The sequence below is a fragment of the Crocuta crocuta genome, unplaced genomic scaffold, assembly GCF_008692635.1.
Source record: "Crocuta crocuta isolate KB4526 unplaced genomic scaffold, BGI_CrCroc_1.0 scaffold131, whole genome shotgun sequence".
Taxonomy (NCBI): domain Eukaryota; kingdom Metazoa; phylum Chordata; class Mammalia; order Carnivora; family Hyaenidae; genus Crocuta; species Crocuta crocuta.
In genome coordinates, this window is record NW_027528977.1 from 8,853,810 (window position 1) to 8,869,470 (window position 15,661).

General features: G+C 39.2%; 1 protein-coding gene across 4 annotated transcripts; it reads left to right on the forward strand.

The window, feature by feature from the left end:
- The first annotated feature begins 7,683 nt into the window (after positions 1-7,683).
- SRP19 (signal recognition particle 19) lies at positions 7,684-13,284 on the forward strand. 4 transcript variants are annotated; one of them, XM_077757196.1, is made up of 5 exons: positions 7,685-7,891; positions 8,427-8,502; positions 10,967-11,038; positions 11,139-11,250; positions 12,794-13,284. In XM_077757196.1, exons 1-5 carry the CDS (start codon positions 7,782-7,784, stop codon positions 12,925-12,927), a joined length of 504 nt encoding a protein of 167 aa, XP_077613322.1. In that variant the 5' UTR covers positions 7,685-7,781; the 3' UTR covers positions 12,928-13,284. The 4 variants fall into 4 exon arrangements, with proteins under 4 accessions (XP_077613324.1, XP_077613322.1, XP_077613323.1 ...); XM_077757197.1 differs by having other exon boundaries at positions 7,686-7,822; XM_077757198.1 differs by lacking the exon at positions 10,967-11,038 and having other exon boundaries at positions 7,684-7,891.
- Positions 13,285-15,661: the final 2,377 nt, after the last annotated feature.

Here is a 15,661-nt window from a genome sequence, read left to right on the forward strand (position 1 = left end):
TTACTTTTTTTAATTAAAAAAATAGTATATACTAGTGAAGGTGACCATTGAATATAAAGCAGCATTAGTGAAAGGTNGTATCAGAGGTGGATACTTGCCCTAGGAGAGACTCATCATCAACTAGCTAGTGACCAAAGACTTGCCTGGCTTAAAGGGAAAGGAAAAAAAGCCAATCACAAGAAATTTCTGGTTGGTGATTGAGTGCTGGAACTGAAAGACCTTAAAGCATTAGGCTGAGTTAACTTGAAAATAATAAAAAACCACATTTAGACATACCTTAGGTTTTTTTTTTTTTTAATTTCAAAGATAGAGGAAACTTTCTAAAGACATCTGTGAGGAGAAAGGAACAGACTGCCTACAAAAAAAAAAAAGAAAAATTAGATTGATATAATATTTCTCTGCAATGTTAAATGCCAAAAAAGAAAAACAAAACCATGGAATAATATATGCAGTATTTGGAAGGGGATGGAAATATTATCTAAGGATTTTGAAACCAGCCAAATTAACATTTAATTTATATCTGAAATACTTGTGTCACTTAGGATTCTTACGGCCGTTAACAAGACCTCTAAAAGATAAGACATTCATTTAAAGAATACTAGGTAGCTCACAGGATCTGTATGAGGGACAGAAAATCATTCTCAGAAGCCACACAGCAGAGAAGATACCCAACTATCTGTGAGACTGCTTAGTAAAGATCCACGTACTTCCCCTAAATGCCAGAACCATCTGACATCATCCTCACTGTAAATCAAGATTACATGTGGCACATCTTTGTGACGCTGCTCTCCTTGCTGGAGTGGACATGATTGACAGAGGCTATGTCACATTTGTATAGGATCTGGGAGCTCAAATTTTGTTTTCCTCATTGAAGCTGGATTCATAAAACATGATCTCTCCAAATCCATGAGGGGCATTTTGAAAGCATTGGGCAGCCAGAACCCATGATATGTTTTACCATGGTATTCCTGCTGCCCAAACAATTAAAACAAATGGGAAAGTATTAAGGAAACAAAAGTTTGAGCAATAAAACTTTTCAAGCTGAATAAATGTGTTAATAATTGTAGTTAATCTGATAATTATAATCCCCACTGATAATGAATCTCAGTGTGAATGTCCACATAAAACTGAAAAGAAGAAATGTTTAATACTTTTGATAATCTTAAATTCCAGATTATTCTAACACAAATTGGGAAACGAGTTACAAAGTAGAGAATACATAAAAGTATATTAAATTTCTAGTTTTATGTAGGTAGTGTCATTAGATACTATTTTACTTTTAACTTAGAAAAATAGAGTTAAGTGTTTAATGGTAACCTCAAGCTTAAAAAAGAAAAATTTCCACCCAAACAACCAGTATCTAAAGAAAACAACTAAGAATACTTGAATAAGATCAAATAATGGGAGAAATGGGAGAGCCAGCCACAGAGAAGCATAAAATGATGAAATAGTACCAAATAATAAATGGATTAAACAAATATAATAAAATATTCTTGGGTGCCTGGGTGGCTCCATCAGTTAAGCGTCCAACTTCGGCTCAGGCCATGATCTTGTGGTTCATGGGTTCCAGCCCCGCATCAGGTTCTGTACTGGCAGCTCAGAGCCTGGAGCCTGTTTCAGATTCTGTGTCTCCCTCTCTCTCTACCCCTTGCCCCGCTCACACTCTGTCTCTCTCTGTCTCAAAAATAAACTATAAAAAATTTTTCAAAATAATTATTCTTAGATTGAAGTCAAGGAAAAAAGGCCTCCAACTATATGCCATCAATAAAAGACACACTAAAATGATCCAGAATGGATAAAACTAAAAGTACAACCACACTTGCACGGGCAAATACAAGCAGTTAACACAGATTTATATCAGACACAGTATAGTTCTGGATGAAAGGTAGCAAACATAATGAAAAGGAGATTAACATCACTTATGACTTTAAATTTCAAATGATTTAGTATCAAATGTATGGAATTACAAATAGAAAATACTGACAAAAATCATGGAACAAGTGGGACTCAATGTTTGACAGATGACTTGGTCTATACACACAAAAGGAGCTGTTTTTAATTAAAACCACAACTTTCAGACAGGGTGGATCTTGTTAAAGGAAGGTTCTCAGAGGTCCTTTTCTATAGCTGAGGACCTTGATGGGTTTGGGATCTGTAAAGCCAAGCCTGGAGAGAGGGTTAGAGAAAAATTAACTGATATGCTTATGAGAGATGAGAACATGGGATTCTCGGGGTACCCAGGCAATGGGGGTCTGAGGAGTAGAGATGGGGGAAGACGAAGGGAAAGAGGAGGCAGCAAAATGAGAAGTCAGGGTCATATGAAAACCCTGATGATGCAGCAATTAAAATGATTTTAGAAACTGAGATACACTGTTTCACTTGGAACCCTAAGTTCTTTGCAAAAATCTCTGTTCTAGTATTAATGTACTCATTTATTTTTAATTTTCAGAATCTTTTCTTAACAATTGCAATTGGCTTCACCATCACACTGTCAATAATTATTTGAATTTAAGTATAATTTAGATGCAAGTTTTCACTATTGTTTCCTCTATATTACATGCCTTTTACTATCTTCAGTTCTTCATGTTAATATGATTTGGCTTGACTGGACTATGTCCTTAAATAGTTACTTTTTTTCCAGAAAATCTAAGTTAAGGATATACTTTCTAAATCCTTGCTTGTTTAAAGTTGTTTTCTTTTGCTGTCACACTAAGGATAATTTGGGTCACAGTTCTTTTTCCTTAAAAAACCTCTAATGCTTGGGGCGCCTGGGTGGTGCAGTCCATTAAGCGTCCAACTCTTCATTTCAGCTCAGGTCATGATCTCACAGTTCCTGAGTTCAAGCCCCACGTCAGGCTCTGTGCTGACAGTGTGGAGCCTGCTTGGGATTCTCTCTCTTCCTCTCTTTCTGGCCCTCCCCTGTTTACACTCTCTCTCTCAAAATAAATAAATTTATTAAAAGCAAAAAAACATTCTAATGTTTACTGTGGCTAAGAAGTTCAAATAACAATCTGAGTTTTGTTTGCATTATATATAACTTTTATTTCCTACCTTAGTGACTATAGGGTTTTGATTTTATCCTTGAAAATAATAAAATTCTTTTATTTAAAAAATAAAAGTTCTTTAAAATAAAGAAATTTTACTGGCATAAGTCCAGCTGTGTGTCTTTTTTCCACAACTCTGTCTTTTAATATTGAATCTTTTTGATCTCAAGACTTCAATAAATGTTCTCATGTTATCTCTGTCCTGATTGCTACTCCCCCATCACCTCCTTTCTCTCACTTTGCAGGGGGCAGAAACCAAGCCAAACTGGTTTGAACACCAACTTCAGATCAACCGCATCTACCAAAATGGCCCTTTCCATCAGACACCAGTCAGAATCGTAGTAGTGCCTGCATGGGGGACTGTACCATCGGGAGTTCCTAGTGCCCAGACATTGCCTTATGTTCCTCTAGAGATGGAAAGAGCACCTATCTTCCACTCAGTATCAACATTTTCCTGTAAGAGTGTTTATGTTCAAATGCCATAAAGGATTTTTAATGAAACAGTTCCATTAAAACAGATTTTGCCTATAGTCTATCCTCCCATCCCAAGATACAGATATGAATCCAACAGAGGCTGCATGTGGCATCTAGACAAATCTTACTCATAAACACCATATTGTGCTCTGGGTTTTCCCTCTGACTGAAAGCTCTGTCATTAGGTCAAGTTGGTGAACTTAACTTTGAGTCATCCTAGGGCAAATTCTGTGTTCTTTAGAAATTGACTTTTGACACTACGGTAGATAATATTTTCAAAGATGGCACAGTATCTCCTATCCCACATGCTTTTTCTTTGCAATGCGGGAGTCTATCACTGAGCTGGCCCTGTGACTGCTTTGACCAATAAAATATGGAGGAAGTTATAAGACAAGGCATTAAAAAGGCCTGGTAGCTTCTATTGTGCCATCGTCAGGAAGCTAGCTACCAGGTAAGAAGCCCTGAAGTTACCATGCTATGAGGCAGTTGTTAAAGAAAAAAAGTTATTCTGACACTTGTTAAAACGGTAAGGAAGACTTCAAGACTATTGCAATAGGGATATTGGAGTAGAGGAGAGGGATCAGCTCAACTCCGAATGCAGCAAAGGCAGTTGGAGATTTATAACCAAAGAGCAGAGTAAGGGCCTCCGTAGGTGCAGAAATTACTAAGGGTAAACTCTGGTTGAAGACAGGCCAAGGACTTAACTATCAGAGATGGGAATGAGAAATTTGATCAGATATTGAGGGTGATCCGATAACAAGAGTAGGGGGGATGCTCACCAAACTTACATTATGGTTAATTTTCTGTGTCAAATTAACTGGGCTAAGGGATACCCACATAGCTGTTTAGGGTGTGTCTGTGAGTGTTTCCAGAAGAGATTATTAGCATTTGAATCAGAAGACTGAGTAAAGAATATCTGCCTCCACCTTTATGGGCAGGCATCATCTAATCTGTTGAGAGTCCAAATAGAACAAAAAAAGTGAAGGGATGGCAAATTTTCTCTCTTTTCTTCAACTGGGACTTCCATCTCCTCTCCTCCCATATCTAATCTCCTGTGTCTAGGATATTCTATATGGGATTTACACCATCAGCTCTCCTGGTTCCCAGGCTTTGGACTCAGACTGATTGATACCATCAGCTTTCCTGGTTCTTCAAGCTTGCAGATAGCATATTGTGGCATACCTCAGCCTCCATGGTGTGAGCCAATTCCTATAGTAATCTCATGTATATATAATAATCTCATATATACCTATATATCTTACAACTCTGTCTCTCTGGAGCACCCTAACTGATATACTTAATTTAGCAGCATTCTTGCTAAAACTGGGATAGGCAGGCAAAACAAAAACAAAGACAAAAACAAAACAAGGGCCAAGGTCAAAGCCAGTCAAGACAAGCGCTCAGAGGAGCCTATCTAAAGTTTGGTCAAGGAGAGAGCCTTTGCCAAGTTTCAGCCTACCTATATGGAAAGGCTATTAATATCCTTAAATAGTTACTTGGGTTGTTTCACAGGCAAAGGAAGGTACCAGCCAACCTTCAGCTGTCAACCATACCAGTGAAGCAGAGATATAGGAGTGAAGAAGTCATTTTGGACTTTCTATCTCCAGCAGATGCCATGTAGAACAGAGATCAGGTGTTTCGGCTAAGCTCTATCCAAACTACAGTTTCATGAGCAAATACAGTGTTTTTTTTAAAGCACTAACTTTTAGGGGCGCCTGAGTGGCTTAGTCAGTTGAGCGTCCGACTTTCGCTTAGGTCATGATCTCGCGGTTCGTGGGTTCAAGCCCCACGTCGGGCTCTGTGCTGACTGCCAGCTCAGAGCCTGGAGCCGGTTTCAGTCTGTGACTCCCTCTCTCTCTGACCCTCCCCTGCTCACGCTGTCTCTCTCTCTGTCTCCTAGAAAAAATAAAAATAAAAATAAAAAATAAAATAAATAAAGCACTAACTTTTAGAGTGTTTCATTACGTGGTGATAGACAAGCCAAACAGGGAGACCATCCCATTAGTTAGCCAGGCTTGCCTGAGTTCTCTCACAGACTCAGTGCAGGCTGGGATGGCCCTGATAAACCTTTATGCATAACAGTCTCACCCCTTAGAGTTGTGAGAAATTTGAGCAAGAGCTATTTTTGTTTTTATCAGTATCCCTAACACTTCTCAAAGTAGCTGGCACAAAGTAGCTTCTCAGAATGTCCTTGTTAGATGCAATAGAAGCCATCCAGGGATTTGTAGCTTCTGTGAAAGCTCACAGATCATCTTACATATCTACCAGTCCCGACCTACCCAAGCACTCATATATATCATACATTTTCTTCAGTCCTTTCCTCCTGCTTTCAATTCTTACTCAACTATTTTAGGAAAATTTCTCTTGCCTACCTTGGTCTTCTTTCTCCACCCCTACCCAGTAGCCTCAACCAAGGTTACAGGTTGAATTTAGTGGTACATCTAAATAAGGAAAGGGAAGACAGTTTGATAAGAATTAGATTTGAGGGCCACCTGGATGGTTCAGTTGGTTAAGCATCAGACTTTGGCTCAGGTCATGATCTCCTGGTTCGTGGGTTTGCGCTCTGCGTCAGACTCTCCACTGGGAGTGCAGAGTTGGCTTAGGATTCTCTCTCTCCCTCTGTATCTTTATGCCCCTCTCCCACTCACACTTTCTTTCCCTCTCAAAATAAACTTTATTTAAAAAATTAGATTTGAAAACTAATGCCATCAATCTCTAAAGTACTTTCATCATTTTCATGATTTTCCATCTCTAACTTCATCCTCCTTTAAACCAACCTGTTTTTCCACAATTATTAACATTTTAAAACTTTGTATTCACTTATTGTTTCTTTAATCATCAGCGCAGCAACAATATTGCCGTCTCCCTTCCCACCATCTTTTCTGGGTACTTGTAAAATCTTCCAACTAAAGTATGAAAATAAATCCTAAGGCAGGCAAACCAGATATTTTAAAGCTTGGATTCATTTTATCCCTTTTGTGTTTTGTTGGTCACATTGCATGAAGCTCTTTTTACAAGATTCATGTACACTTTAAAAAAGAAGTAAGACTGATGTATTTACACCAGAACCAAACTAATCCAGTACTAAGAAACTACAAGGAAGATTGAGAGGCAGGATTGAGGGGATGGAGAAAAGTCATGGGCTTCCAGAAGGACCAGACGGGCATCTATGCTCAGCCATCATTAGTCTGAATGGACAATTATCTAACCTCTAACCTCAATGAGACTCAAGCTTTTGGGATGATTTTTGTTTGTCTCATCTGTAGTAAAGAATACTTATCTTGCCCCCCCCTTTTTTTTTAAATTTTAAACGTTTTACTTATTTCTGAGAGAGAGAGACAGTGTGAGCAGGGGAGGTTCAGAGAGAGAAGGAGATATCGAACCTGAAGTAGGCTCCAGACTCTGAGCTGGCTGTCAGCATAGAGCCCAACTCGGGGCTCGAACCCAAGAACCTCAAGATCATGACCTGAGCCGCAGTCGGAGGCTTAACCGACTGAGACACCCAGGCGCCCACTTATCTTGCCCTTTGTTGGTGTCCAATGAACAACAGCTACTAGAATAGGGATGAAGGTGTGCTTAGTTGAAGAACAGAAATTTTGATACGGTGCTTTGCATTTAATTTGAGGTATGCAAAAATATAATAATTTACAAGGTAGAAGATGTTTTTCAGTAGTTTTAAAAGGTGTATAGTCAAATTCCTAACATTTATACGGCTTATTGAAATAGTGCCAGTAATTTTCCTTGTTGCGCCACTATGAGAATACCTATTTGCCAAGTTGAAAGCAAGCTATGGGGCCCATGCGCGGATCAAGATTAAGCATAAAAGGCATTTCCTCGCTTGCTCGGATCTGTGTAGACAGATCACCGCGGCAGAGCCCCTCACCTAAAGGTGAGGGTACCTAACACCATTCAACCTCAGGATGAAACTGGACACGAAGGAGCGTAAAACCTTATTAACCCCATTTTAGCGACAGCGTAAGCTCCTAAAACTTCTGATTTTGACAGGATTTGAGAAGAAATTCGGGCCGTTCGTGGATCCTCTCGCGAGAGGAGAGGTACTAACGCCACGTAAGAAACTGCAGACGTGGGCGCCGTGCGACAGATGCGGGAACAAATGATCGCTGAAACCCTGCGGACGCGTAGGTGCGTCGGTGGGCTGGACTTCCGCCGGAAAACGGAGTCGTCTGGGAAAGCTCAGAGCCGAGAACCGGCCGGGTTTGAACCCGGAGGCGGTGGGCGGGAGGTTTGTGGGCCTGGGCGAGGATGGCTTGTGCTGCCACACGGTCGCCGGCCGACCAGGACAGGTGGGTCCTGAGAAAGGGACGGGCTTGCAGCGAGCCCGGGGGTGCTGCGCCGCCCTCCCCCCACCTGAGGTAGGCGAGCTGGGGAGCTCGGCTCCGGGCCGCTCGCGGGCTGTCGGTTCCTCCGGGAGGCCAGCCGCGCCAGGCTCTGCGTAGGTCCTCATAATTCCGGCTCTGGGGAGCTCAGTGCCTGACGGTAACTAAGACAAAGGACCTTGGGTGCGACGTGGGCAGACTTTAAGTAACAGACTCACAAGTGACAAATCTGTTCTCTTAACTGTTACGTTCAAAAAAGGTTCGTTCGGGTTCTTCAAAGTCTTTTAAAACCTCCGATGCCGTAGTTTTTGTGTGACAGCAGGCCCCGCCCTCGGGAACTTGGCTAGGCAGCGGTTTGGTTTGCTTTTAAGCCTTCTCTAGCAAGTGGTGTGTTTGGCTAAGATAGTAAACGAAAGTTTGCTTTTTTACGTAAGTTGAGTAAAAGGGGGGCAATTTAAAGAAAAAAAACATTAAGCAAATAACCGGTATCCTGGCAATCCTGTTGATGAAAGAGAATGAGTTCTTGGAAATACTGCTCTGCTGATATTAGCTGTGCTTCCTTCTGCGGCAGGTTCATTTGTATCTATCCCGCGTATTTAAATAACAAGAAGACCATCGCGGAGGGAAGGCGAATCCCCATAAGCAAGGTAAATGGGCTGGCACTTCCGGTACTTGAGGGGCTCGGAGAGGTGGTACTGTTGGGGCTGCAAGCGCTTCCTTTACTGGACTGTTTTGTTTCGAGCTTGAAGTGAACAGCTGCTGTTCTTAACAGTGGTGAAACCAGAAAGGTTCTAATTCGTAGCAGGGGGGATTTTTTCAAATGGTTTTTGAAGTGCCTGTGCTTGAACGAAGTTGGGTGGGGGTAGGGTTGGCATGTTGTTGTTTCTTAAACCAAGATTATGACAATCCTGCCCTTAATAAAGGAAACCGAACTTATTGTATAATATGTCCAGAATGCGACTGAGTTTTTAAACAAGACTTGCTGAGAATTTAGATGTGTTGAGTTTTATAGTTTATGTTCATTATCTTTTTTTTCTGAGGGGTAAAGCGTAATACTTTTAAAAAGTAGGATGTTGTAGGTTTTAAAAATATGATTTTTCCCTTGTNGTATGTTGAGTTTTATAGTTTATGTTCATTATCTTTTTTTTTCTGAGGGGTAAAGCGTAATACTTTTAAAAAGTAGGATGTTGTAGGTTTTAAAAATATGATTTTTCCCTTGTGTTGTTTGAATGGGAAAATTAAAGTTCTCAGTTGGCCTGGTGGGTTGTTTGTGCCTAATGCCAAGTGAAGTGTCCTTGTAGCTTTTTATTTTCCAGAATGATGTCATACTGTGTTTTTAAAGGTTATTTATATTTTGGGCCCCCTCCCCTCCCATGTTTATATGTTTTTGAGACAGAGCAAGCAGGGTAAGGGCGAGAGAGAAGGAGAGAGAGAATCCCAAGCAGGCTCCGCACTGTCAGCACAGAGCCTGGTGCTGGGCTCCATCTCATGAAACCGTGATACGACCTGAGCCGAAATCAAGAGTGGGACACTTAACGAACTGAGCCATCCAGCCACCCCGAAGCGTTATTTATGTTTTGTAATCTAATGACAGATTCAAGGACATGGCCTGAACCAATGCATTATTTTGTGTTATTTAATATTTCCCATTTTGCCGTTAAAATATGTATAAAGGAAAGTCGGCTTTGCTGCCCCAGAGTAAAAGAAACTATACCAAAGCCCTGATTCAGGATGATGCCTGACATCAAGCCAGTGTGACAGAGGCATCTGGTAGCAAGCTCTCACCTAACTTGGAGAATAACTGGTTTTTAACTCTATTCACATATAGAATACATACAGAAATATGCATAAGTCTTAAGTGTATATCTTGATTAATTTTCAAAACTGTGTACACACAGGTAACCAAGCACCCAAATTAAAAAAAGAAAGCATTCTCCGACCTAGGAAGATTCTTTTGTCTCCACACAGTCACTGCCCCCTCCTCATATACTCACATAAGGATAACCACTGTCCTGACTTCCAGCATGATATATTACTTTTGTTTGTTTTTAAACTTTATTTTTTAAGTTTTATTTATTTTAAAGTAATCTGTACACCCAACATGGGGCTCCAACACACAACCCCAGGATCAAGAGTCTCATGCTCGTCCAACCGTGCAAGCGCAGTGCACTTTTAAATTTTATTTAAATGGCATTATACACTGTGTACTTTTGTGTCTGTCTTTTTTCACTGAACTTTAAGCTTAAGAAATTTATTCACATTTTTTAGTATACTTTGTTAATTCTCATTGCCCTGTGACAGGTTTTCTCAACAACAGCACCATTGACATTTTGAGCCAGATCATTCTTGGTGGGGGGGCAGGTGTTCTGTGTATTTTAGGTTTTTTAGCAGCATGTTTGGCCTCTACCCAGCAGACACCAGTGCCACACCTGACTCCTGTGACAATTAAAAATGTCTCCTAGCAGTGCTAAATGTCAGAGGGACAAGATTACCTTGCTGAAAACCACTGCTCTGTAGTATTGAACTGTATGCATATACCACAGTCCATTCTACTGTTGATGGATGATTGGATTGCTTCTGGTTTGGGGCTATTACACATACTACTAATGTCTGGTTTGGAGCTATTACACATACTGCTAGTGTCAACATTCTTTAACTTGTCTTTTAGGGAACATGTTTTGCATTTTTCTTGGATATATACTAGATGTGGAATTGCACATCCATGAAGAATGCATATGTTTAGCTGTAGTGGATACTACCTAACAATTTTCTAAAATGTTTGTTATCTACAATAATTGTTTAATCAGTATTCATTGAGCACTTATCGTGCTCTAAGCCTCATGCCAGATAACTTGGGAACATACTGATAAACAAAACAATCCTTGCCTTTGTGAAATTCATGTTCTTTTGGAAAGCAGATGAACATGCAACTATGAATCAGTGTTATTCCCAGGAGTTTTAAAAATTCCAATGGAGAAACTCTACCTAGTGAAAAGGAAAACCTAAGGTTTTGATAGGTATTGTGATCGTAGTATTTGAAATGATTCACCCAACAGTACAGCAATATCCACTTAGGGTAAGCTGTTTAGTGTTTTTGTTTTAACTGTTCAGGCTGTTGAAAATCCTACAGCTACTGAGATTCAAGATGTGTGCTCAGCAGTTGGACTTAATGTATTCCTTGAGGTAAGAGGTGTTTCTTTCTTAACTGTTTTTCTTACTCAATCTCATTGATGTAATAACTTCCTTAAAGCCTATTTCTGTTTGTTTTGCTTTTTCATGTTAGAAAAATAAAATGTACTCTAGAGAGTGGAATCGTGATGTTCAGTACAGGGGCCGAGTCCGGGTCCAGCTCAAACAGGAAGATGGCAGCCTCTGTCTCGTACAGTTTCCATCACGTAAGCTTTTCTGAATGAATAAATAAAGTTTGGGGACAAGTTATTCCTCCACTCTGCACAACAGGTTCTAAAACTGACCTTTTGAAAGGTGAAAGTTATAACTGGCATTCTGCAGATTAACTTAGAAAAGACTTACTGCTAAGGAAAAGAGGGAAACAGTGGTTCTAACTTCTCTTAAGTTAAGGACCTCTGAGAATCTGATGAAGCCTACTGTTTGTTTCTCCAGAAACTTTGTTTTGTGAACATTTTATAAACCTCTGGAAGTCCATCATTATCCCCAAGTTAATAGTGTAGAATTATTGGATGGTCAGATGCTAATGCCATTTCATACTAGAGGCCTTTGAGGTCTGGTAATAATTTCTATCATTAAAAAGCCATACTGAGTGAAAAAAGCAAAAGAAATGCATAGTGTGGTACCAGTTAGGTGCATTTTAATACAAAATATTACTGTTTATTGATGTATATGTAGTATTGCTTATTATTATGTAAATATATTTTAAGTGGATTAGAAGAAAACAGCAGTCTTAAAATAGTGATTAACCTAATGGTGAACAGGGAGTGGAAACACAGAGATGGTGGTCAGAGACAACTATAGCATTATCTCTTATTTTGTTTCTTAGACAACAGCAGTAACCAAACACAATTGGATATCAGTATTCCAAAATACTAATTCTGGTTTGGGGAAGATGAATTTTTTTTTTTTACACATAATTCTCTTTTGAATTCTTTATTTCTAAAAACTATAATTTTTAAATAGAGCTATTAGTTCCCTTCTTGTCACAGTAATCCCTGACAACTAAATTGTTTTTAGTTTAGTTAAAATAGATTGGTTTTTCTGTGCTAAAACCTGTCCAGGTTGGTAGCTATTTCTGGAAACAGATTCTGACTCTGGAGTAGCAGGTGGTATATACCAGGGTATTTCTCTCTTCTGTGACATCTTCCTTTACTATGTCTTAAAAGTCAAAAGAGAAAAAAAACAACAAACAAAAAACTTTTGACTTCACCAGTAAATAAAATATAAGTGAAAATTACACTTGAAGACATGTTGCTCCCTGTTTCTAGTAAGAAAGTAAAAAGAGAGAAAAATGAGGGACTTAGTGTGTTGAAAGTAGCTACTAGAGCCAGAAGAGGTCTCTAGTGCAGAGAGCATAAATCATCTGGGCATATGAGTAACATCTTTTGTAGCTTGATGACATTGACCAGATTAATCATCCCTTTGTTTCTGTAGCTTAAGATATCGATGTCTTCCCCATTTTTGTCTTTAGATTGATTCCTTTGATCTTCAAGCCAATTTCTAGAACCAAGACCACAATTTGTGTTTTACATTTTTTATTTTGTTCACTTAAATATTTCATTGTAGTTTTTAGAGCCTTTTCTCTAGGAAAGGCCCCCACTTGAGCAAGTTATGTCTTCATAGTCTTTTTTTTATCCTTGTCATTTTTCTGTTATGACAATTTCTTGACCTTTATGATTAATTTGAAGTTAATGAGTTTTTATGCCTTATTCTGTAAATTATACACTAAGCCTAACTTCTGGTTCCTAGGTAAGTCAGTAATGTTGTACGCAGCGGAAATGATACCTAAACTAAAAACAAGGACACAAAAAACAGGAGGTGGTGACCAAAGTCTTCAGCAAGGAGAGGGAAGTAAAAAAGGGAAAGGAAAGAAGAAGAAGTGACCGGGGATGAGAATCAAGTATGTGGTACTACTGTGAGAGACGTGAACGAAGGCTTCTAATTTATGTCTAAGAGCAACAGAAGCTTTTTGTTTGCATCATTTAACCGAACTATGGACATTTGTGCCTCCCAGCTTCAGCATCAGGGCTGTGATGAAATAAATTTACATCAGAAGTTTGCATCTAGCTCTTATGCAGTATAAAAGAAAATTTCTTTGCCTTTCAATGCAGTTTTCGTGGAAGAAAGAAGCATATTTTTTAATGGACAGTAGATTCTACCATCAGTGACTTGAAATTCTGTATCTGTCCTGTGTGTCAACATGTTTCAGATAATGAGTTCAATTAAAGATTTGAAGTACACGTTTTCTTCGACTTTTAAGTTAGTGAAATAAAATTTGAAACTGATTTTTATAAGCTTTTGCCTATGAACTAAGTAATGCTAGTAAAAGAAGTAATTAATGAGAATAAAATGGGAAGTGGAAGCTTAGTGTGAGTTTAAAACTAGAAGAAAATGGCTAAATCCTCTTGGACATTTATGAACAGCTAGTCTACAGATCATCTTAATTATTGTCATTGAGTATTCAGTTACTAGTTTTTTGACATGGAAAATCCTGGAGTTTTAGATTTGCTTATTTTGTAGGCTTCAGGACATTATTTTAATTGGAGTTATGGTATTACCTGTGCTTTAACGCCTTGAGATATACTTTTTCTCCAAAAACTAAATTGGATTGGGGATTCTGACTTTATTCCAAAGCCCTCTTTCTGAAAGTGGTAATTTTGTGTAAGATTTCAGAGAATCCCTATTCAGCCATGTGTTTTTGTCTGCTGAGCAGCAGCATTTGGGGAAGTGTCTTTTCTGACTCCATATGCTTCTGGAAGGGCTCTTAATTATAGGACATACCGCAGGTTATGACCCAAGCCAGACCAATGATTTATTTTTCAGGAATTTAAATCTGGAATAGAAACTGACATAGATGATGATAGGAACTAAGATATTTAATGATCTACAGATTTGAGTTATGCTGGGTCCTGTTCTTGAGGCCTGGTTTGGCTCTTCTGTGAATTCTATGAACTGTACTTTATATCCTTCCAGTAAATCCCATTTTCATCAAGTTTTTATTGCTTGAGATAAAAAATTCCACTTGGTGACAAAATAAGTGAATCCAGAGTTTCAGTTTTAAATGGACTTACACACCCGGGCTGTAGGAAGGTGATCTGTGGGTGTGCAGGAAGAAGTATTCAGATTTTTACTCTTTTCTCTCTTTAATAATTTCTATTACTCATTTTATAGTGAACATAGTAGGGTAGCAGTTTATATATTTGATTTACAAATAAATATTGGGGCACTATGCAAAACAAGATTCAGAGTAGCCCTCTGGGAAGATAAATCATTTAAGAATGTGTTTATGTGGGGCACCTGGGTGGCTTAGTCGGTTAAGCGTCCGACTTTCGCTTAGGTCATGATCTCGCGGTTCTTGGGTTCGAGCCCCACGTCGGGCTCTGTGCTGACAGCCAGCTCAGAGCCTGGAGCCTGTTTCAGTCTGTGATTCCCTCTCTCTCTGACCCTCCCCTGCTCACGCTGTCTCTCTCTCTCTCTCTCTCTCTCTCTCTCTCTCTCCTAGAAATAAATAAAACATTAAAAAAAATGAATGTGTTTATGTAACAAAACAATGAGGAACTTAAGCAGTAGTCACTTTGGAATAACATGAAATCCAAAAGTATACATGTTGGTTCAAGTTGCTCAGTGATGCACTCATACCTTCCCATTCCACTGTCTGTGGCATGTTTCTAACAGCCTTATGATTGTTGTCTGAAGCTTATAAAAGGGCTGATAGAACATCAGATTTCAAGGCAGAATGAAAAGCTAGCTGTGCCAGCCACTTTTATCCCTGCTTTAGGAAAGCTAAAGATTTCTCGGAATCCCTCCTAGCCAACTTTCATTTAAGTCTCGTCAAGAACTGTGGCTCATGTCCATCTTCAGCTGCAAGAGAGGCTAGGAAAGTGATTATATAGCTTTTATAGTCAAGAAAATGGAGTTAGCCAAGGAAGAAAGTTGAGACTGGATATTGGGGCAGTCAGCTTAAAAGATTTGTCACAGCGGTGCCTGGGTGGCTCAGTTGGTTAAGCACCGACTCTTGGTTTTGGCTCGGGTCATAAGCTCACGATTTGTGGGTTTGAGCCCTGCATCAGGCTCTGCAGTTGGCAGTGCTCGCTCTCTCCCTCTCTGCCCCTCCCTTGCTTGTGCTGTCTCTCAAACTGAAAAAAAAAAAAGATTTGTCGCAGAAAGATGACCAGAGTCTAAACTTAAAATTAATTTGGTAATAGGGATTGTCAGAAAAGGTTTCAGGGCTCTTTTCTGTAATGGTGTATTGCTTTTTCTTCATATTGTTGCGACCAGTGCATAACTGAACATTTCTTTTGCCAATCAAGTGAAATATAGAATCTTTTCTAATGAGCAAGACTGATCACTTATATGTTGAAATGCCATTTGTATTTATTTCAGTGAGTTATGTTCATATCCTTTATTATTATCAATAGTATACATAATGTAAAGAGCCAGCTAGTTTTATTTTATCTTATTTTATTTTAATGTTTTTATTTATTTCTGAGAGAGAGAGAGACAGTGTGAGCAGGGGAGGGTCAGAGAGAGAGGGAGACACAGAATCTGAAACAGGCTTCAGGCTCTGAGCTAGCTGCCACCAACTGTGAGATCATGACCTGAGCTAAAGTTGAACAC

Bases quoted from the DNA above. Each gene is read 5' to 3' on its own strand.
- SRP19 (XM_077757196.1), top strand. From the start codon at position 7,782: ATGGCTTGTGCTGCCACACGGTCGCCGGCCGACCAGGACAGGTGGGTC. The intron at 8,503-10,966 runs GTAAATGGGCTG...TTAACTGTTCAG, and splicing joins GGCGAATCCCCATAAGCAAG to GCTGTTGAAAATCCTACAGC. The intron at 11,039-11,138 runs GTAAGAGGTGTT...TTTTCATGTTAG, and splicing joins GACTTAATGTATTCCTTGAG to AAAAATAAAATGTACTCTAG.